The sequence below is a fragment of the Bipolaris sorokiniana genome, assembly GCF_000338995.1.
Source record: "Bipolaris sorokiniana ND90Pr unplaced genomic scaffold COCSAscaffold_15, whole genome shotgun sequence".
NCBI classification, from domain to species: domain Eukaryota; kingdom Fungi; phylum Ascomycota; class Dothideomycetes; order Pleosporales; family Pleosporaceae; genus Bipolaris; species Bipolaris sorokiniana.
The window spans coordinates 530,016-551,804 of NW_006911909.1; the positions used below are offsets into that span (position 1 = coordinate 530,016).

Here is a 21,789-nt window from a genome sequence, read left to right on the forward strand (position 1 = left end):
CTTCGTCCCGCTCCATCAACCACGCCCGCCGCTACACTCTCTCGCGCTTTCCTCTGCTGCGCAAAGGCAGCCGCGAACTAGCCCGCTCGCCCTCCACCTCCTCCTCCGCCTCAAAGAGCCCTGCAGACTCGCTCTTCCACCCTACTGGCGCTCCACGCCCATCTCAATCCATTGCCCGTGGTCCTGAATTTGCAGCCGCCCGAGAGCCTGCTCCCAGCACCCACCGCGACGGCGACGTCATTGCTCAAGAGGCGACGACCACAACACGCCAGCCACTGAGACTGAAAGCACAGAAACCTGACAAGATGCATCAAACAAGTTCACGCCTGCTCCGCATGACGGACGATGAGCGGCCATACACAAGAGTGAGTACCATAGTCTATTACTGTTGATGCTCTCGGTCGCTGTTTTTGCCGAGTCCACCACGTGGCGAGCCCACGTGGGCTGGTGCCGAAGTTAACATCTTGGCTCGCCAAAGTCAAAAAATGGCTCATTCGCACTGAAGAACCCACTGAGCATTTCAGGCGTCACTGTCTTTTTTACGGCCAAAATGCACCAGCCGCTCGACTGCGATGAGCACTCTTCGCTGTAGCTGCGGGTCTGGTGAAGCGAGCAATGTGCTGTCAGAACAACAATGGCTTGGCTGTCGCTTTCTCTCGGTTCATGGCTCGCCTTCTTTCGACTGAACTGCCGGACATTGAGCAGCTGTGCCTTCTTCCGCCTTGTTGGATTGCAAGTAATTTGAAAACTCAACTAACCCGCAACACAGGATTTCAAGGATCTTTTTGCAACATTAATGGTCTCGCTTCCCCTCACAGCCCACCGAGTGCGTTTCAGGATGATCGATTACACCTTCACATCAGATGAAGCAATCACCAACCTCGGATCCCTCAAATTCTCTCAATCCAACCGCATGCCAGACCCCAAGGACTCATCACGTGTCGTCACCACAACCACTACCACCACCTTTTCCATGGCTAAGGAAATGGCTCGCTCAGTCTGCCAGAGATTCTTGGAAGCAAAGTTCATTGAATCGGTAGAAGGCAAAACTGATTTCATGAACAAGAACTCCGTCTGGCAACTTACGCCCAAGGGTATTCACATTCTCGAGCGATTCTGCACGCGCAACGGTATTGCTTCAGCGCATGTCAGGGCTGTAATTGAATCCAACAGGAACCCACGCCAACTTGTCGTCCTTGAGCGCAACACAGAAACTGACAAGCTACACCACGACGAGCAGACTGTCGAGATCATCTTCCGCCGCTTCGTTGGTACCACTGCAAACGAGACTCAGTCAGACTCTGATTCGATACATGAGTTCTCAAAGTGCGATATTGGCGTCAAGTTGGTAAAGCATCGGCCAAACTCGCAGCGTCAGTACGAGTACACATTCAACGGCCGCAACGCCGCACAGTGGCTGATGGACTGCTCCACCATGGTTGATCCCCGTGAGGCTGTTGAGGTTGGATCACTGTTCTTGCAGCTCAAGCTCATTGCTCCTGTCGACCCTCGCAACTCGGATCAACAATTCCAGCCATCAAAGCAAGTCCACTACTACATCACTAACCACGGCGAGCGTGTAGCAGGATGGCTCCTCGAGGAAGTACCATCAGGTGGAGACATGGCAGTCAAGTCAAGAGATGGCCTTACCCGTGACTCCAACAGCAACCGCACCAACGTCATCATCCGCAACCCGTCCTGGCGTCTTCTATACCGCGAGTTCCTTAAGGAGACCATGTGTGAGGAGAACCTTTCCTTCTTCCTCGAGGTCCAGCAGTTCAACAAGCAGTACAAGGATGCCGTCAACGAAAAGGGAGAAAACAAGGTCGAGGTCATTCGTGAAACACTCGCTGCTGCTTATGGTGAGTTTGAGGGTTCTTATTCTATGACCATGCATTAACCATCCACAGGCTTGTACAATGCATTCTTAGCGCCTGGCTCACCCAACGAGTTGAACATTGACCACAGCCTTCGTACGCAGCTAGCCACTCGCATGACACGTGCTGTTGGAGACGATGCCGCTATGCTGCAAAGTCTTAACGAAGTTGCCTCGCTTTTTGACAAGGCACAACAATCCATTTTCAAGCTGATGTCCAGTGTAAGTCTCTTCTGTACTTGCCGTCTTTTCAGCCCACAGCTAATCCCACTCAGGACTCGGTACCCAAGTTCATCAAGCACCCTAAATATGCTCCTCAGCTACGTGGTCTAGATGCCGCCGCTGCCGCCTCAGCGTAACCGAACTTGTCCTGATTCGTTAAACACTATCCAGCCTATTGGCTCATCCTGAGTCGTTTTTATTGTTCCTCCGACACCCTTTTTGTCGACCATCGCATCGCTTCTCCTACTCCATGCATCCAGTCGCAGACTGTGGCGTTCTGTGGGGTTCCAGGCCAAAGCAAAAAAAACGTTAGCATAGGGCGGCTGTTTGTAAGATTGCCTTCTTGACTCTTTTATCGTTACTTTTTTCGGCTTTCCTTCTCCTGTTCGATTACAATAAGGTTGCTATCTGCGATCGATGTCTTTTCATGTTTGTAAGCTAAGCTGAGAGTTTTGCTCGCTTCCAGTGGACGCTGAAATGGCGATCAAGACAGTAAGATTGCTCAACTCTACTGGTTGGTCTATTGGCTTTCCTTCCTTCCTTCGGTCGCCCTCGCCTTGTTTGCATACAAGCGAGTCCACCCGACGACGATCGGCGCATTTGGATGATGTAACTAGTATATCCTTCACAGCCCCTGGACATTGCACCGTTCGCACACGGGTAAGCATGAGGTTAATGCCCTGCATTGGATTGCGGTATATGGGTGGGTGTGCATATGGGACGCAGGAAACAGGGACTGCAGGAATGATGGACGGTTTGAACAGCACTACTGTACCCTAATTGGGGGGTTTTCAAGATACCCTGTCTGACTCTATAGAAGAACTCATGATGATATTTTCCCAACGCGTTTACCTACGTCGTGTTACCTAGGGTAGTCCTTGCTGTTGAGTGGTAGCGCTCTTTGATTAGTGTATCATGGCACGCGATCAGTCACACCCATATGCACCTCGAGCCCCTCAAACTTTACTCTGGCAATATCTCCATCGATCTCGCGTGGCGTGGCGTTTGGCGTGATCCTGAGCCCTGCCAATGCTCGGTACACTCGGCCTACTTCTCTACATGCGTAGATGGCATACCACAATACTATACCATATAGTAGTAAGTATATACGCGTCCGCTTCTGTCGGGCTCGCGCATGGCCCTGAAAGCATCTTCTGTGGGCCCTTTGTTTTTGGTGATATAGTAAGGTCTTTGAGAGGGGGGGTGGGGGGCAAGACTCCGCGATGTGTGGTTGGCGCGGATTTGCCCGGACCCGTGGGATCGACCTCGGCATGCACCGGTCAGGTAAAAGCAATGGGAAAACGTGGGTTTTTGGGAATGTCTTGCCGTGCGGAGATTGGTTTACTAGAGGGTGCGACGAGACCGATAACGTTTTGCCACGATTAAGACAGATGATCCTTTGACGATCGATGTGAACATTGCTCATCGTAGAGGAGTATTTTTTTTAAAATAAAACACCTGGTTGCAAGTACTTCGTACTCGTGTGTACGTGCCTGTAGTGGTGGAACTGCCACAATATCGTGATTACTTATCACATGCCGTCCAGAGAAAAGAGCTGAGTCTCCGATCTGCGCCCCGTCGTTGCCCAACGCTTCCACTTGCCGGATTGGGTGGCTCGATATTTTCCCCGTTCCCCGAGCCATATCCACACCTGAACCCGATCTAATACATGGATGGCCAAACTTCGAGTCGTACGACATTTGCTCAATTCTGAGATCGATCAACACTCTTTACGGGCGGGTACAAACGCCCATGGTACATAGACGTCTGCTGACCGTGGAAAAAAACACCCGAGACCCCTCCTTCCTCCATCGCTACACACTGTTAAGATTAGGTTTTCCATACACGGTTCATCAGACCGAGCGTGTGTAACACATGCACATACCCGGATCCTTGGAGGCTCAACGATACAAGGTTCACTCGGTCGTACTGCATGTTAAAGGGTCAAAGGGAGGGAAGAGTGGGGGCCCAATTGTGCCGCATAAAAAAATTGCTCAGAAAGGGAGAGCAAGAAAAAATTGGGTTTTGGCGGCCACATGATTACCTTTGGGCTGGCGAGAAGGTCTTTTCGTTGGTTACATCCCGGAAGGTTGGGAGCGAAAGCGGACGAGGGCATTAAAACGTTAGTGTAAGCCCTGCGATAGAACTCGGAGGTTTTGCCGTGCTGAGCAGTTAGAATGTCCGCGTTTGTCATGCACTGCGAGAGCGCCACGGACTTGCTTCCGAAGTACTACATAACCTAGTACGTACTACGTCCGTAAGTAAAGTACTAGTTGCACCGGAAATGGTCAACAGTCCACACCCCCCCCCCCAAAAAAAAGCAAGAGAAGACTTGGAAAGGTACACAAAGCACGTAGGTTGTCGCTACTAGTAAACGGCAGATCATGAGTTTGATGGCTACATACCATGCTTAGATCCTAACTTAAGTAGACGGTCGGTCAAGGGACGGCCCTGTTTGCCGCGTCACCTCGCAGACTTTGGATGGAGACTTCTCCTGCTCACATCATATTGATACTTATTCTAAGCCCAGTCTCCGAATACGACTCTACTACATGTTGTGTCTACCTTATCACAACTACTATGTCTCAGTCACTACGGAATTGTTGCGCGCTCGCTAACAATACCAGTCGACCTTTCGCTTGATGGTGATCGACAGGGTCTTGTCCGGAAACGGACCCAATACGCGAGCCCATGTACATACCGAAAGGGCACTCGTAACAGTACGTACATAGAGCTATATACATGCGTACGGGATGTGATTAGATGTTGTGACTACCGGCATATGATTTGTTCGTAGAGATACTGAAAACGATAAATAGACTCTTCTTTACATAGAGAAACCAACCTTTACTACGAGATATCAGCACCACCGCAATATGATTTTCAATAAAATTAGAATAAACAGATAGATACACTCGCTCTATATTGACTATAACCAATTGAATGTCAAGTATAATAATACTGGTGATGTTGGGCGATCTTATCTCTGACTTCATCGGACGTCCGAGAGACTCAATCCATTAATCAGAGATAGATATGAGGCAGCCAGCGGAAGCTACTCTAGATACAGTTTAGTTCTTGCTCTTTCTCTACCCTAATCTGCAACACCCCCTTGCTGGTGGCTAACACACAAGCCTTTGGCCTACCGCCATAGTAAATGCTCTTGTACCCTCGATATAAAAGAGCGTCAACAACGTCTACGTCTGCTTTGACTAGTCCAAACCCCACACAACACTTTATAATGGCGGTGCTCAGTCTTGTGTCTGCCACCACGGTGGCCTATCTTTCTTTATCATTTGTTGCTTATTGGGTTATTTAGATCATCTATTTAGATCATCTATTGTCGCACACTCCATCCACTTGCACGTGTGCCTGGTCCACTATGGCCTGCGGTTTCCCGAACATGGACGAGGTAATGTCTTTGCTGTTTGACACCATGAAGCCAATGCTAACAGATGACCAGTAGGAATTTCAATTGATTTCTGCTGAACAGTCAACCCTCTTTCCTAGGCCAGTCCAGCTCAAGTCTTACTTTGACCACAGTGTACCGCATGCTCCGAGGCGGCTTGGAAGTCGCACAGAACAAACTTCATAAGAAATACGGCCAGCTCATAGGCATTGTTCCAGAAGAAGTGAGCTGCGCTGATGCAAGCGTGATCCCTCTTATCTACTCTTCACATAGTCCTCTGCCAAAGACCGACTGGTAAGCCATTATTATAGTGAATGTTTCTGAAGTAATGACCGCTGACGCTGCATGCCCGCCGCAGGTACCATATCTTTACTCCTACCGGTCTCGGTGAAAATGCCGATCTCTTCAGCAAAACGAATGAGGAGAAACATACAAAGCACCACAAGATTGTGTCGCCAGCCTATCAGATGAGCAGTGCCCTGAGAAACGAAACTGCGATTGACGAATGCATCACGCTATTCACGAAACGCATGAGAGAGCTCGCTGCAAAGAAAGAAGCAATCAATCTAGGCTCTTTCCTCAACTTCTACGCCCACGACGTCATTGGCTTCGTCCTCTTCGGCCACCGCTTTGGCTACCTCGAGGCCGGAGGCGACGTAGGCTCTTTCCTCAACGCATTAGACAAGGCCGTACCCTTCATATACGTCATTGCCGCCGTACCAAACTACATACGCAAGGTGCTCATGTTCCTTTCCATCTTCATCCCCGGCACCGTCGGACACCTCCAAGCAATCCAAGCCATCAGCGACGCCGCAAAGGAACAAACCCAACTCCGCATGGAGCGCTCCACCCAGGAAAAAAATCTCGTCCCGACATCCTCTCGCAGCAGCTGCGCATCGTCGAAACAGGCGGTGCCGACAAGGGCTTCACACACCGCGACGTCACGCTCGAGTCCTGGGCGGGCCTCATGGCAGGCTCCGACTCGATCGTATCGACCATGAACCCTACCGTCTGATGAAGAACCCACACTGCATTCGCCTCGTGGTCCAGGAAATCAAGTCGCAAGAACACGTCCTCAGCACCCCGGTTACCTACAATGAAACGGTAAAGCATCTCCCCTACTTTGGCGCTTGTATCAAGGAGGCTCTGCGCCTGTTTCCTACCGTCGGCTTTAGCTTGCCTCGTGTCTCGCCGCCGCAGGGTATCTTACTGAAGGGTCAGCGTATCCCCGCGGGCTACGTTGTCGGCGTCAATCCGCATACGATACAGTACAATCCCGAGGTTTTTGGCAACGACGCAACAGAGTTCCGCCCGGAGCGGTGGCTCGAGAGCCAGGCTATGAATTTTGAGATGTAGAAGAATTTGCTTTCGTTTGGTGCGGGCACAAGGATCTGTGTCGGCAAGGATGTAAGTTGGAATCACCTTTTGCTTTTATCTTACAAGTGGTGGGGGAAAATGGGTTCTTGATATTGACATGTGCTGACTTCTTGTGTGAAGATTTAGATTGCATTGGTAGAGATGTACAAGTTTATTCCAGAGATACTGCGCAATTTCGAGATACATATGGCACATGATGGTCCTTTGAAGACGTGGAATGCGGTATTCATAAGGCAGCATTGTCTTATCACGCGTATTGCAGAACGAGTTTGAGAAATGAAGTTTTTCTATTGGGATTTCGGCGCTTTTTTATACTATTGGACTGTGCAAGAAACGCATGGAATATAGGGGTTTGGACGTGAGAGGTACTGGGTCGAGTAACGCGCTCTTTACTGGCCCAGACTTGACATGGATTGTCATTTCAGGTGCCGCCCATGATATCAGCCGAATGTGTAGGCTTGACGCCGCTTCCACTCGTAGCCGTACCATTGTTATGCTCCAGAGGCGGAGTATCAGCATAACAAGTCTGCATGAAAAACTCAGGGTACCTTGTACCAACAACCTCTGCTTCATCGCACGCCTTTCGGATAGCCTTCTCCTCTTCCTTGGTCAGCTGCACTTTGAGACTTGCCACGTTCTCTTCCAGTCTTTCCGCCTTAGTAGTGCCTGGGATGGGAAAGATATCGTCACCCTGTGCCATAAGCCATGCCAGAGTCAGCTGTCCTGGCGTAACACCCTTTGCCTTCGCAATATCCACGATGCGATCGACAAGTTTCAGGTTCTTTGGGAAGTTCTCCTTGCTGAATCGAGGTGCAACGCGGCGGAAGTCAGTCTCCTCAAAATCATCGGGGCTCTTGTAAGCTCCAGTCAGCATTCCACGATTTAGTGGCGAGTATGCAACGACGGCGACACCCAGCTCTCGGCACTTCCTGAGCAGATCAATCTGCTTGCTTTCGATCTCCAGTGCAAAGGGTGAATACTCGACTTGCACGGCAGCAATTGGATGGACTTTGTGTGCCCTTCTCAAGGTGTCTGAGCTGACTTCAGAAAGCCCAAGATACTTCACTTTTCCGAGATTGACAAGGTCGGCCATGGCCTGCACAGTAAGTTCAATGGGTGTCTTCCGGTCCACGCGGTGACAGTAGTAGAGATCGATGTATGAAGTACCCAGTCGCTCCAGTGATTTCTCACAGGCAACCTTGACGTATTCTGGGGAAGAATCAATTTCGGCGCCTCCATTCTTGATGGCGAATTTAGTGGCGAGGAATATGTCTGCGCGCTTGGATGGGTTGGCTTTGAACCATTTTCCGAGCAGGTCTTCGTTGTCACCGTACCTAAAGGTGATGTTAGCACTGGTAAATCGGGGACCATAGAAAGCTTTGCAGTAGACTCACAAGTCAGAACTGTCCCAAAAACGTTCTCCTAGTTCGTAAGCTTGATCGAGGAGAGCGAGGCGCTCATTGTCTGGTTTTGGTGGTCCGTATGACATGGATAGTCCCATCAGGCCGAATCCCAGACGATTGACCTGGGGGCCATTGCGACCGAGCGGAGCGGTGGGAAGAGACATTGTGAGTAGTATGAAGCTTTCTTTGAGCAGTCGTTGTTGATGCGCACTGTGAATATTGTTTATCTTGTGACGACACGATTCCTTAGTCGATATATACGACCTTTGCTTGGTACGAGAACGTACTGCGTATATTACGCGGCCAAATTTGCTCGGTCAAATAGTAGCAGAATGGGACCTGAGCGGGAGAGCGGACGAAATCAGGTGTATTGCGTCTGTAAAGAGACAGCGTTTGACGGACCTAACAGCGTCATGGCAAGGACGTTGCGTTAAGTCCGTGACACCAATGACCCATAGCCCCGCCTTCCATGAGCTCATAGTATGTACTCCGCAACACGTTTGCAGAGGAAACAGGGTTGATATGTTACTGCCTGGTAAACGGACCGTCTTATGAAGCAATTCAATCATTCATTGGCTACGTCCGTTATTGAAGAATTACAGCGCATTAGCACCAGCGTACTTGAGACTGGAGGAAACGGAGGTAAGAGTTCTGGCAAGCGATGGCTTTTTGTCCGTGTCTCACAAGGATACTGTTCGTATGAGTTTAAAAACCAGACATGTTCAGTTATACAATAACGAGTTTGTGCGATTTATGATATATTATCATGTTGGTGTTAGACTTGGAAGGACGGTTGCTCGAGAGTGCTGACACGCCTTGCAGCGGGTGATCCGAAACTAAGCGAGTTAGCGTCCGTCAAACTTCATATCAACTGTCTCGCTAGAGCATGGTGATAGGCATTTGTAATGTTGCCGACACGCCACAGAGACTCGACATCCACACTGCAGATGTCTTTGCCTATACACTAACAGCATATTGCGTTAACATCTAACAGCGCATCATGACTGCAGACATACGCGACCTCAAACCCCTCAATATTCGGCCTGTCCAACATCAAGTACGAGACCCACCAGAAGCTGATCCGTTTGCGTTCGACCATCACGATGACAAGATACATGTCCTTTTGTGCGCTTCAGGATCGGTGGCGACCATCAAAATACCAAACATAATCAACGCGCTTGCAAAGCACGCCAATGTACAAATACGGCTTATATTCACGGCTGCCGCAACAAACTTCCTACAGGGCCAAAGTGGGGAACAGCCCTCATTAGAGGATATAGAAGCCTTACCAAATGTGCATGGGATATACTTTGACGAGGACGAGTGGAGAGAGCCATGGGTGCGGGGCAACAAGATCTTACACATAGAGCTACGGCGATGGGCTGACATTATGGTTATTGCTCCCTTGAGCGCCAATGAACTCGCTAAAATTACACAAGGCTGGTCGGACAACCTGCTTCTCTCTGTCGTTCGTGCCTGGGACACCACCGGTTTAATTGACCCTGTGAGGAGAATACCGGGTGTGCAGTGGCCGCAACAAGAGGGGGGTATACAAAAGAAAAGGATACTAGTCGCACCAAGTATGAATACGGCAATGTGGTATCAGCCCATTACAAGCAAACAAGTGCGCATCTTGGAAGAGGAGTGGGGCGTCAAGAATGGAGGCTGGTTTGAAGTGCTGCAGCCAATGGAGAAAGAGTTGGCTTGCGGAGATATAGGAGGCGGTGCGATGAAAGATTGGAGAGAAATCGTAGACGTGATCGAGGATAGGTTGGGCCTAACGGCGCAAACTTCAGAGACGTGACTCTCCAGATAGGTCGTCATCCTCAGCAGTCTTGAGAAGGTTGTATGGATGCGCCCACAGTCTCCGGATACACCATCACTTCACAAAAATGGTAGAAACGAATTCTCTCGTGGAGTTGAGATGTTGGCCGTGTGTGTGCCAAAGTGCAGCTTTCAGCACCATGTCGGATAATGCCAGAAACAACACGAGACGAATGTCCATATAGAGTCGAACATAATGATAAATCAGCACATCAACGCTTCATACTGCAACTATCTACGTCAAGGAGCAAACGGTCACTTTGTTGTGTGGTCCCAAGATACCCAGCAGATAAATTCCTTTGTAGTGTCTCTTCTGTTCTTTGGACAATGAAATCTCATCGTTCACTGTACGGATTGCATGTAGGGCATCAGCTCGATGCACAGGCACTTTGACCGAGTTGCAGCTGGTGAGCCTTGACATACAGAATCGTATGATATGTCGACATGCCTCTACACATGTTTTGGCTGTGGAATATATAGGAAGCCCAGTTCAGCGATGACTTTAGTCTTTTCGTCAGCTGCCGCTGCGTATCCAACGAGCATAAGGTATCAATGGGGGAAGAGTCATGGCTTTTGGGGGCCAGAACATATCCAGGCATGCTTCATCCATCATAAGTTAGTCAAACGTTCATCATCAGCACACTTATTTTGTGGGCGCAAGGCTGAGTATAAGGTGGCTTGGTCTTGGGTTATTTAGGCATCCTTCTGTCTTGTGATTGGCCTTGCACCCCTCTAAAAATCATCCTGTTCTCAAGCCATGCATACTTCTTTGCTCCAGCCTGGCTGGGGGCCGGAACGCCTCAGGCATGGATCTACGTAAAAGGCTGATGTTGTCATACTTGATGTGAGACAAAGGAGCCTTGTTCGACAGGCCGGTGAGGCTCTTTGTAGGCTTGGCTAGTCGCAGGTCCAGCACGATACCCGTTGACTTCCACATGAAGCCACATTCACAAGCAATCGCGCAGTCGGCCTAATGCATGAAGGCGCTGTTTGCCGGTTTCTCTTGCAGGATGCACGAGATGAAGTGTATTCTTCTTGTCTCGTGCATGTTGTGATACCCTGGAAGCTGAGCAAAATACCTTGGCATGGCGCCAGCAAGCTCCTGTCTGTGCCGGCACTACGTCGGCGCAGCCCCCAATGACAGCGCATTTGAACCAACTCGACAGCCTCCACACAATTCTTGTTGGCTCTCTTTCAAACGCGGCATAGTCGGGCGTGACGGGCGCGACCGGTCAGAACAATGGCGCCTCGCGCTGCTCGCTTGCCTACTTCCTGTGCCACGCTTGGCGCATGCCTAGCGCTTTGCCTCGGAAGGGCGTGAAGAGCTGAAGACATGAGGACAATTTGCGGACTAGCGCTAAGTACAACAACACCTTCTTTCAGGGAATGAAGCCGACCGACACTTCTGCTTTTCCCTAGGGGAGCAGGGGAAGATCGCCGGCGAGTTGATCTAGCAATCGCTATGATGCAATCGCGTGTTTGAGCCAAGAGTTGGAAGCAAGATGCGGCGCGCAGCAACAATCTGGGGACAGGGCCCGTACCGCCAAGTGGTATGTGACATGCGCTCCAGACACTGACTGGAGGACAATTCATTTAGAGCGAAGCGAAAGTGGCTGGTGCATGTGGATCCCCCGAGTTGAACAACGGACGAATAGACTAGCACACTCCATCCCCCCCACGGCATAGTGCGAGAGGCGTCTCCTGTCCATCTGCACTTTAGGCAGACCGGCAGCCTATCTGGGAAAGAAAAGTAATTCGAGCGGCGCCTTTGCCTTTCTCTATTTTCGTTCAAGGTCAGGCGCCATGCTGCAGCCTTTCAGAGTAGACGTCAATTAATCCTAGAGCCCCAGCGGCTATTGTCCTTTTATTCACATACTTCTGTACTTCTGCCCTTCAGCGGCATTCTTTTTGGTTTTAATTATTTGGTTGCTTCGACATTGCCCGATACCCTTGTTTGCTGTACCATTGTCGACTTCCACCTCCACATGTCCAATATGCTCAAGGGCGTATTGCTTGTGGCTTCTGCAGCATGGACTGCAGCTCAATCTTCTTCTGAGCCTTGCGCAATTGTTGCCGCTCAGCTGAATCGAGCTACCAATATCGAGGCACAAGCCGCCTACGAATGTCTCGAATCTGTCCCTGTCGACGTCCAAGGCAATCGCCTTCTCCTCGACGAATTAAAAAACATATGGCAATTTCAGTCAGAACTCGCATGGCTGAAGAATCCAGGAAATGAGTGGGAGTGGGGTCCGTTAGATATCGAGGCGGAACTCGACAACATCAAAAGCAATCTTGACTCGTTCTCGTCCGAGTACGCTGTCCAACTCGCCATTCAGAACATCACCATTCGAACTGGCAACTTCCATTTCAACTATAGACCCGACATACTCCAGGTTTTCAGATTCCTGCGCCCCTTCAATGTCGCTTCCATTTCCCAGGATGGTAAATCACTGCCCAAGTTGTACGTTGCCGACGACGTCTTGGCTCTGGCTCAAGGTAGCTCGGATGTCTCTGAGATTTCTAAGCTTAATGGTCAAGACCCCTATGCCTTCCTCCTATCTGTCTCATGGTCGCAGTACATTGATTCAGATGGCTTACTCAACAAAATGGTGGCTAAAGGAGATACGGACAATCCTGGTAGCTTCATGATACAGAGCAAATATGATGGCAACAGCACAGATGTCACATGGGCGAACGGTACAACAGTCTCTGTTACCAACCTTGCCAGATCAGAGCAAGACTTTTCCCGTGTTACCGATGGACAGTCCTTTTTCAACGCATTCTGTACAGGCCGCCTTTTTGCCCAACCAGCCACAGCCAGTACAAAATCCACGACGGGTTCGCCAGAGACTGATAGTCAAGGGCCACAAAACCCCGCGAGTCTCAGCCATGTCATTTCTCCAAGCGCTCCTGACCCTGTTCCCCGTATTCCTACTGGTATCTACCACCTCCGCAACAAGCGCCAGACTATCCCAAGTCCTTATGCAGACGCTATTGTCGAATCACAAAGTCAAGTTGTAGCAGGATACTACCTCAACGGAAACGGCTATGAGGATGTCGCCGTGCTCAAGATTATCTCATTCAGCAACCCCAGCTCTGACATTGACGAGACGGATTTCAACAACGAATTCCAGGCCGTGGTCTCCAAATTCCTTGAAAGCTGCGTGAGCGACAACAAGCAAAAACTCATCATCGACCTGCGTGAAAACGGTGGTGGCAACACCAATCTCCTCTTGGACGTCTTCATGCAACTCTTCCCTGAAATGGTGCCCTTTTCTGGACAACGGTACAGGGCGACTGAGGCCTTTCTCAAGATTGGCGACGCTGTAAATGAGATCAGAGGTGATTCTTCCAAGGCGAGGACGTTTACTCGTTTCACAAGGAATGATATCGAGAAGAGCAACATATACAGATACTGGTCTTGGTGGCACTTCCTCAACAGTGATGGAGCCGATTTCAAGGACTGGAATGACTTCAACGGACCTGTGAAACTGAACGGCGACAGCTTTACTTCGACTATGCGATACAACGTAAGTCTATATATTACACAATCCTGTGATACCTTTTTCTTTACTAACAAAAACACAGTACACGGACGAACTCTCCATCCTCCCTGCAGGTTTCCGTTTCGTAAACGGCACCCGCCCCACCCCCTTCAACGCCTCCAACATCGTCATGTACACCGACGCCCTGTGCGGCTCGTCCTGCGCCTCTTTCCACGAAGAGCTCAAAAACATCGCCGGCGTCAAAGCCGTCACCGTCGGTGGCCGCCCAGAAAACAAGCCTATTCAAACTGTCACCGGCAGCAAAGGCGGCGAAGTCACGCCTCTCTTCTACTGGCAAATGTACGCTGAGGTAGCGCTGAACCTCAGCTCCCTCGCCGATCTCTCCGCATTCTCAGCCACAGACTCTGTACTCTCGGGTATTGCAAACACTCCGCAAATCACCACGCGCGCGGGCGACGAGTCCTCGCGGTTGCAATCGCAAGATCAGGTTCGCAAGGGCGATGCGTCTGGTACGCCGCTACAATACATCTATGAAGCTAGTGATTGCAAGATTTTCTACACGGCCGAAACGTTTTTCGATCCCGATGCTGCGTGGAAGCAGGCGTGGGATGCGTTCCAGGATGAGGGCAAGTGTGTAGAGGGCAGCACGGGACATAAGAGTTCGCTGTCTGGTGGGTATAAGCCTTACGGCCCTGGTGAGCTCAAGGCGGAGGATCAGCCGCAGAGTAGTGCGGATGGTGATAGGCCGGGAAGTGGCAGTGATCAGAAAGATGCGGCGAGCAGTGTGAGGATTAGTGGGGTGGTCGTGGGTGTTGTGGCAGTGCTTATTAGCGCTATGATGATGTAGATTGAGTGACGGGTGCGACGACATCATTGTCACGTTTTTAATGAGTAATGCTATCGCTAGTCTGTTTTATCTAGAGAAATCATATCCCTATCTGGATTTCCATGTTGCTTTTTAGTTTGGAGTTGAAACTTCTGTGATATCTTTTACTTTTCTGTACGAGACGAAAAGAAAAGAGGAATGAAACGAAACGTCTTCTTTAACTAGGTTATGACATCTACTATGATTACTCAAAACAAAATTCGGATACCCATATCCGTTCATTACAACCCATATTCTTCACACCATAAACCCCACCTACCAAAACATTACCATACAAAGATGCTCAAAACACCACTTTATCATACACAACCAAAAATCCCTCGCACCATCCCCTTCCTAATTCGGCCGTAACACCACATCCCCCACACAAAGGACTACATTCTTGAAGAACCGCCTCCACTCCAGCGGATCCCCACTCGCTTTGACAAACCTGACCTCCCAGTACCCCGCGCCCTCATACACGGCCTTCTCAACCACCACATGCCCATTGAGTCCCTGCCGCCGCCCATCCGCCATTTTGACGCGTATACTCGCGCTGCCGAGCTGCTCTGCTTCTTCGATTTGGAGGGCGGAAAAGGACGGAGCTGGGACGCCGAGACGGTTCAGAGACGCGAGGAGTAAAGGGAGAAGTAGGGATAAAGGACGAGGGGATATGAAGCGGGCCATGGAGTAGGAAGGGAGGATGTCGGCAAATTTTCGGGCGGCTTGGGTAAAGGTTAAGGGCACGCCGGGTTGAGAGCTGAATTGGGTCATGCTGGGGTCTTGGCATAGAGCGTCTTGGGTCGAGGATGGAAGTTGTGAGAGGAAGGGCGTGGAACTTGTTTCCGGATGGTATATGGCTGCGTGGCCGGTTGTGGTGGGCTGCGAGGCGGACATGCCGTCGTGGGTTGCGAGGCGTGGTGGGCGTTCCCAGTCAAACGGTGTGTCGCCGGAGGGGGTTTCGGGTTGGGTGGAGGAGAGAATGTGGATGGCGCTGGAACGACGGGGGTCGTCGCTTGTGTCAATTTCCATTGCATCACCGTCGTCTTGCGAGAATCCGCGTTGAGATTGGGTGGGTGGTCGCGTGAAATCGATGCGCAGATGGGAAAGCATCTGTGTCGCCAGACCGATTGGATTGGCATTCCGTCCCGAAGGTGTCAAGTAGGGGTTCTTACGCGTGAACCAAGGATGCGTACGCACTTCGTCCAGGGTAAAGCGCTGTTTTGGATCGACCTTGAGCATGCCTCGAAGCAAGCTGACAATATCAGGTGGAAGCTTGGCCCACAGCTCATCAGTCGTATGGCCTCCGGTGTCGACGTATTCCTTGAACTCTTCCGACCGCATCGTGGGTTCATCCCACGGCGTGTTTCCGACAAGAAGAACGAACAGTACAACACCGCAACTCCAAATATCGCACATGTTGGCCTCGTATCCTACGTCCAAGACATCGGCCCTCTTGCTTCGTCTTCCGCTGACAATTTCGGGCGCAATATAGGGCGGTGAGCCACAAACAGTATTGCAAAGCCGTATTTGTCCATCCTTCTTGAACAAGGCTGCCAGTCCAAAATCACTCAGCTTCAAGTCTCCCTCGGCACTCAGCAGTACATTCTCAGGCTTGATATCTCTGTGCGCCACGCCCATGCTATGCATGTATGCGACGGCACTGACAAGCTGTGAGAAGTACAGATGTGCCACATCCTGACCAACACCCTCGTCTGCTTCGATCTTGTCAAACAAGTCACCTCCCTCTGCGAGTTCCATGGCTATCCATGTCCACAGTGCGTCCTCGCCGGAGCCCAGGCAATGGATGATGTTATGGTGTTTACCGAGATGCTGATGCAATACAATTTCCATCTTGATCTGCTTCGGAGTGAGGCGGCCGGTGCGCAGGGCATGTTCTTTGTTGATGAACTTGATGGCGATGACGGGTTTGGGGGCATTGTGGGGTACGGCTTTGCGGATCCTGAGGCGACATTAGCAGGAGAACTTGACAGCATGAAGACGGAGACTGACGAGGCATATGCGCCTTGTCCAATGGTCTTGCTCACGAGACGAAAGGGCAGATTTGTGGGCAGAGGGGCTGCCTGGCTTCCAGGCGGGGCGGGGCCCATTGTAGCGAGTATGTTGTGTATAAGAGTTGGACACTGGTCTGATCAAGAGTAAGTGTTATCGAGTATCAAGGCTAAAGTATCGTCTGAAGTATGCTCGTGGTTCGTGGTGCTCAAAACTCGCCGTCGTTATTCCGCAATCGCCGTCGTCCCATCAGGCACCGACATCGCGTCACTGCGTGCAAAACACAACGCACAGACGACAAGCCACGCGACGCGGCAACGCCTGTTCACGTGACCAGCAGCGTCGTCACATACCATGTGTTTTACCCGCAGGCGTCTGTCTCGCAAATGAGTTTTGGTAACTGATCTCGGCAACTGGTACCGAGGTGTACATACCATACATCTTTCCATCTTGTTACATACGTAAGGCAGACTGATAATTTTGGCTGCCGCAATGCGTGCACTCGCTCTTAGTTGCGTTGCACAAGACCGAGTACTCGATGCCAATTTTCGAGACAGCAGAAGACGATTGGTGAGGATACTGAGTGTCTTTTTTCGGATACTTACGTAAACCAATTAATGGAGGGTAGCCGAACTTTACCCATTGTACCATGCTACTATCTCAAAAGTGAACAGTGATACGCGTAAGCCATGCTCTTGCGGTAGTGCATTGGCTATTTTATTTCTGATCAGAATTAAAATGGCGGGTTGATGTCGTACAACAGGTTGGTAATCGTAGGCATTGATATGCAAAAGAATAATGCACGTTGTTCGACCATGAGAAAGACCCGCTGCGCCATAGGCTCGTACCATATAGATATAGCTCTCGCCTAGATGGATTTCTCATGGCGCATTTCGCTCCATCAGGTAACAGCTGTACCCAATCAAGACATAGCCACACCATTTACATATCAGCGTGACCATCATTTCCTCTCAATTTCGTGACAACGACATGTTTTTTCCCGAAAATATATAGAGAAAAAGGTCATTGGAGAGGACTAGTTTTGTATTCCAGGCAAAGACGTGAGGATATATTTGGTGGACAGGATATCGAGCCTAATTAGGTATAGTCATGGTACAGCGCTGAAATCTCATGGTACTGCGTTGCCACGTAATCTACGGATTTTGCCAGAAATTACCTCTTCTGGTAACTGGCCATCCCTGGCATGTCGCGATCCCCAACGCTGACCTCACACCCGAGCCGACTTTCCTCCATATCGACCACCATCCCCGCTCGCGCGCACAGGAGCAGCCCCGAGCTTCCAGAGTGCTTCGGAAAGTCCTCACACGCCGAATTGTAGAGGCATTGGCTTTTTGCCTACCCCAGCAAAGACCCCCTAAGCGTTGCGCCCACGAATTACTGCAGCTTAGCCATGGGCTTCACCACCGGCTTCGTACGTGCTGTGTCCCTGCGACATCTTCTCGGCTAACCAATGCAGCTTGGAGGCGTCACTCTCACATCCGCAGTCCTCTATCTCACAATATCGCTGCACACACAAAACCGCGCAACACAAGCCGCCCTGTTACGACAACAGCGCCGGGTGCTTGCCGAGTTCTACGAGCCCAAGAAGCCAGAGCCAGAGCCGACAAGTCGGGAGGCCCCAGTAGGGTTGGCAGAGATGGCAAAAGACCGCTGGAATAGGAGCCTCGAGGAGGGTGTCAAGAAGGTGTACAACACGGACTGGAGGAGAGTGCGCGAAGATGTAGAGGACAGGGCGAGCGTCATTCTGCAGAAAATCAGGGACAGCACCAAATGAGAAAACAAACTGCTAGAATAGACCTGATGCATGCTTGTTGCAGGCGTAGGGCGCGTGTGCTGCTACTGCTGCTGCTGCGATACCCTGATTGCACGTGTACAAATATGGGGAGCTTCTTATAATGAAGAGCAGGTATAGGTTTGTTTGATGAAAATATCCATACACTATCCAAAAATTCGTGCAGGCAGACCTTGTGTGTGAGATTTCCTATCGCGCCATTCTCACTTCTCAGTTCCACACTCACCTTCCCCGCTTCGTTCACTGCTATTGTTCCTTTGCGTTTGCGTAGCAACGCAAGACCGCGCTCTACTTACCCGTCACCTCTCACTCAGAACCTCCCGCCCGTCAAACCCGCTTTCCTTGCACCCAAGATTCTTCATCTCGCAACGGGTGCCTTGCTTACTTTTGCTACAGTATGGCCTCTCATGGCAAGGTCCTCGACCTCTTCGACGATCGCTATCTTGGGCTACAGGACGTCGTTGGTAATGTCGAACCACTTCCCATGCTCATACCATACGAAAGATACATGCAAAACCCTATCGTCTACAGTATGGATACAAACCACGCCGTCTTCCTCGCACTCCTACAAGACTTTACAGAACGCAAGGCAAGGGAGACGGGCAAAGAACTATGGACTTGGTACGTGCAGTGGGAGGTGAATCAAACTGCAGCTCGCCAGCTTTCCGTCAACCCGCACTCCTTGAAGAAGCCTCGTCTCGACCAAGAACAGCAAAACTTGCCCACTGCGCAGCGATCGCGACAGAGCGCACCCCCAATCACAGTCCGGCCCCGCATCCTAGACCCAGAATTGATGTACGAGGAGGACATGTTGAGAATTCTGGTTGATATCATACAGGTGAACAGCGCTGTGGTGCCTAACTTTATCGAATTCTTGTACCGGTGGATCGATTACTACGAGGGAGATGGGAGGGCACTGAAGGCGGCATTGCATGGAGAGATTCCGAGTTTGTGGGATTTTGAGCATCATCCACTCATGGTCCCAGAAGATATCAAGAAGAAGATGAAGCAAGCAAATGAAGAGAGCAAAGATGAGAAGAACGAAGCAGGTGACAAGACACCAACGCATAGCAACACAGAAGAACTTACCCAAAACTCACCTACCAAGAAAATGCGAAACAAACCAGATCTAGCAGCACTAGAACGCAAGGCAGAAGAAAGCGAACGTCTACAATACCGCGAAGTGCACTTTGGTATACAACCACCAAAGCTGAACGAACCTCTGCCGCCTTTGATCAACATTCCTCAAGATTCGCAAAAACGCGCAAAGTACTACGCTGCTTGCTTCAAGTCACGACAACGCGCCTTTTACATGCTCATGGAAGCTGGAGTCACCCCGCAAAAGATTAGAGACTACAATCGATGTCAGAAGGAAAATGTCAAGGATACTCCTCCAACTGGGGGAGAGGGTCTGAGGAACTACGAGAGAGATGCACAAATGGCGCAGAAAGTTTTCCTGGAGAAGGAACAGTACGCAAAGAAGCAGAGGGAAATTGCTATCAGTGACAGGCTGGCTGTTGAGGCTCGAGTTGCTGCAAACAATGCAACGTCTGAAGAAGCATCGGGCGTTCCGCTGATTCCTGTGACACTGTCATACCCTCCTCGTCAGGATATGGCCGTGCAGATGTTGCGCAAGATCCAGCAGGCCACAAACAAAAATGACCACAAAATCAACATAGTCCCTCAGCCTCTAGTGGGAATGATGAAAAGTGAGCTCTTCGAACGAACAAAGGATAGAGAGACGGTAGCCAGGTACTTGGAGGACGTTCTCACGGGTCCAGCACAACGTCATACAATTGTCGGCGAAGAAGGGGGATCTCATACAAGTGCTTCTGATGATGAGAACATGTCCAACAGCCACGACTCTGATGATGACGATAGTGGCGACGCAAGCAACCGATTGCGCATGCCTTCTGGACCACTACCACCGCCTCCTCCCAATCTTCCACAATTGAACTTGCCGCCGTTACAACCTCCAAACCCTCCCGTGCAAACCAATCAAGCATTTCTTCCTCCTACAGGACAGTCGGATGCACATCAGCAGACACATAGCCACGTTGGTTTCCCACCTCCATTGTCCATGCCTCATACGACTCCTACGGCGCATCATGCAGCCTCAATGCCTTTACCCACTGCAAATTTCACTCCATACATTGGTGTTTCTCCTTTGCAAGCTTATAATCCTGGACCTCAGCATCAGCTGTCTGGGGGCTTTGGAGAATACGACCCTTTCATCATGCAATCACCTGGTGGAGCCACATATCGCCATGCTTTCTCATCTTCCATATTCGATGAAATCATCCAGCCAGATGGCTTCAATGATTTTGGCGCTTTAAACAACATTTTCGCATACCCACCTAGATATGAACCCAGCCTACCTGCACTTCACCAGCCCCAACATCTCTTATTACAATATCAGCTTTACGATCAGCAACCATATGTGCCTGCACAGTATCATATGCCTTCTTATCCTGTCGCTCCGACCTTACCAGTTCCATTTCGACCACCCACATTTATACACCAAGATCATGGCACTTACGTACCCGACCGTGGACAATCAAGTGAATCATCTACACTTCCAAACCAATCTGTCTTCAATAGTTCCAATAACAGTTTCATGGCAACCGGACAGCAACTACCCGCAAACGTACACCCCTATCCTCCACCGCCCTTCCTCCAACCCCTACAACCAAGCATCCACCGCACAGAACCCACCCCCTTACCCTTCATCCCCCCACCATCCCCCATGTCCACCCTCGCCCCCTCACTTCTTGTAACCTCCCCCTTCGCAACTGACTACTCCGACATTCCCATCCAAATCTACTTCCAGAAAATCGTTTTCCCAGCCAACACACTCGGCCCCGGCGGCGCCAAACTCGGTGACGGCGGCATCTCCGAAACCGATGCTTTCCTACTCGGCCACGTACGTCCTGGAAGCGGCGAAATCGTGCTGAGCAAAGCGATTTTCTTGCCGATGGGTGTGTGGAAGAATGCTACTGCAAGGGTGCGAAATGGGAAGTGTAAAGTTTTGGAGTCGTATCCTATGCCGGGAGGTGATGTGGGGAGTTACCCAACGGGTGTAGCGCATCGAGCGGCGTATGAGAAGGTGAAAGAGGCGTTTGAGTTTATGATTGCGGCACCGGCAGCGGTTAGGGAGAGAGAGGTTACGAAGAGGTGGAGGACGAGCAAGGGGCCGATGACGGCGAGTGAGCGGGGTGCGGTGTGGGAAGGTTGGGGGGTCGAGGTAGACAAGCAGGTTAAGATGGGGATGGAGGAGAGGATGGGTGCGGTGGTGCTTGATTCGCTTATCGATGGGACGAAGACGCGTGATTGGGAGTGGGAGAGGAGACAAAGGGAGATGAAGGAGTTGTTCGTCGAGGAGGATGAGGAGGGGGAGGTGGAGGAAGATGTGAGGATGGAAGATTATGTGATGTTTGAGGATGAAGAGTAATGGATTGATTGTATTTCTGAGGGAATGTGG

The 21,789-nt window shown here is 50.6% G+C and overlaps 9 protein-coding genes across 9 annotated transcripts; 6 read left to right on the plus strand and 3 right to left on the minus strand.

The window, feature by feature from the left end:
* The first annotated feature begins 327 nt into the window (after nt 1–327).
* Nucleotides 328–2,405, plus strand: COCSADRAFT_247560 (uncharacterized protein). The gene is made up of 4 exons (XM_007706074.1): nt 328–365; nt 525–1,862; nt 1,911–2,098; nt 2,152–2,405. The coding sequence occupies exons 2-4, from the start codon at nt 797–799 to the stop codon at nt 2,233–2,235; spliced, it is 1,338 nt and encodes a 445-aa protein (XP_007704264.1). The 5' UTR covers nt 328–365; nt 525–796; the 3' UTR covers nt 2,236–2,405.
* A 2,934-nt stretch (nt 2,406–5,339) lies between these two features.
* Nucleotides 5,340–7,157, plus strand: COCSADRAFT_175111 (uncharacterized protein; the record flags this gene model as incomplete). Its single annotated transcript, XM_007706075.1, has 8 exons — nt 5,340–5,408; nt 5,431–5,473; nt 5,642–5,801; nt 5,866–6,373; nt 6,394–6,495; nt 6,528–6,859; nt 6,896–6,914; nt 7,011–7,157. The coding sequence occupies 8 exons, from the start codon at nt 5,340–5,342 to the stop codon at nt 7,155–7,157; spliced, it is 1,380 nt and encodes a 459-aa protein (XP_007704265.1).
* Nucleotides 7,158–7,173: 16 nt separating this feature from the next.
* COCSADRAFT_151241 (uncharacterized protein) lies at nt 7,174–8,671 on the minus strand. The gene is made up of 2 exons (XM_007706076.1): nt 8,279–8,671; nt 7,174–8,218 (listed from the first exon to the last, which is right to left on the minus strand). Exons 1-2 carry the CDS (start codon nt 8,449–8,451, stop codon nt 7,306–7,308), a joined length of 1,086 nt encoding a protein of 361 aa, XP_007704266.1. The 5' UTR covers nt 8,452–8,671; the 3' UTR covers nt 7,174–7,305.
* A 526-nt stretch (nt 8,672–9,197) lies between these two features.
* COCSADRAFT_40451 (uncharacterized protein) lies at nt 9,198–10,365 on the plus strand. The gene has a single exon (XM_007705895.1). The coding sequence runs from the start codon at nt 9,288–9,290 to the stop codon at nt 10,089–10,091; it is 804 nt and encodes a 267-aa protein (XP_007704085.1). The 5' UTR covers nt 9,198–9,287; the 3' UTR covers nt 10,092–10,365.
* Nucleotides 10,366–11,538: 1,173 nt separating this feature from the next.
* Nucleotides 11,539–11,844, minus strand: COCSADRAFT_247605 (uncharacterized protein). The gene has a single exon (XM_007706077.1). The coding sequence runs from the start codon at nt 11,793–11,795 to the stop codon at nt 11,562–11,564; it is 234 nt and encodes a 77-aa protein (XP_007704267.1). The 5' UTR covers nt 11,796–11,844; the 3' UTR covers nt 11,539–11,561.
* A 29-nt stretch (nt 11,845–11,873) lies between these two features.
* On the plus strand, nt 11,874–14,560 carry COCSADRAFT_40452 (uncharacterized protein). The gene is made up of 2 exons (XM_007705896.1): nt 11,874–13,641; nt 13,700–14,560. The coding sequence occupies exons 1-2, from the start codon at nt 12,097–12,099 to the stop codon at nt 14,462–14,464; spliced, it is 2,310 nt and encodes a 769-aa protein (XP_007704086.1). The 5' UTR covers nt 11,874–12,096; the 3' UTR covers nt 14,465–14,560.
* Nucleotides 14,561–14,606: 46 nt separating this feature from the next.
* On the minus strand, nt 14,607–16,720 carry COCSADRAFT_126193 (uncharacterized protein). The gene is made up of 2 exons (XM_007706078.1): nt 16,496–16,720; nt 14,607–16,445 (listed from the first exon to the last, which is right to left on the minus strand). Exons 1-2 carry the CDS (start codon nt 16,591–16,593, stop codon nt 14,840–14,842), a joined length of 1,704 nt encoding a protein of 567 aa, XP_007704268.1. The 5' UTR covers nt 16,594–16,720; the 3' UTR covers nt 14,607–14,839.
* Nucleotides 16,721–17,696: 976 nt separating this feature from the next.
* On the plus strand, nt 17,697–18,477 carry COCSADRAFT_40455 (uncharacterized protein). The gene is made up of 2 exons (XM_007705897.1): nt 17,697–17,927; nt 17,973–18,477. Exons 1-2 carry the CDS (start codon nt 17,907–17,909, stop codon nt 18,288–18,290), a joined length of 339 nt encoding a protein of 112 aa, XP_007704087.1. The 5' UTR covers nt 17,697–17,906; the 3' UTR covers nt 18,291–18,477.
* Nucleotides 18,478–18,705: 228 nt separating this feature from the next.
* Nucleotides 18,706–21,778, plus strand: COCSADRAFT_346476 (uncharacterized protein; the record flags this gene model as incomplete). Its single annotated transcript, XM_007706079.1, has 2 exons — nt 18,706–20,364; nt 20,614–21,778. The coding sequence occupies 2 exons, from the start codon at nt 18,706–18,708 to the stop codon at nt 21,757–21,759; spliced, it is 2,805 nt and encodes a 934-aa protein (XP_007704269.1). The 3' UTR covers nt 21,760–21,778.
* Nucleotides 21,779–21,789: the final 11 nt, after the last annotated feature.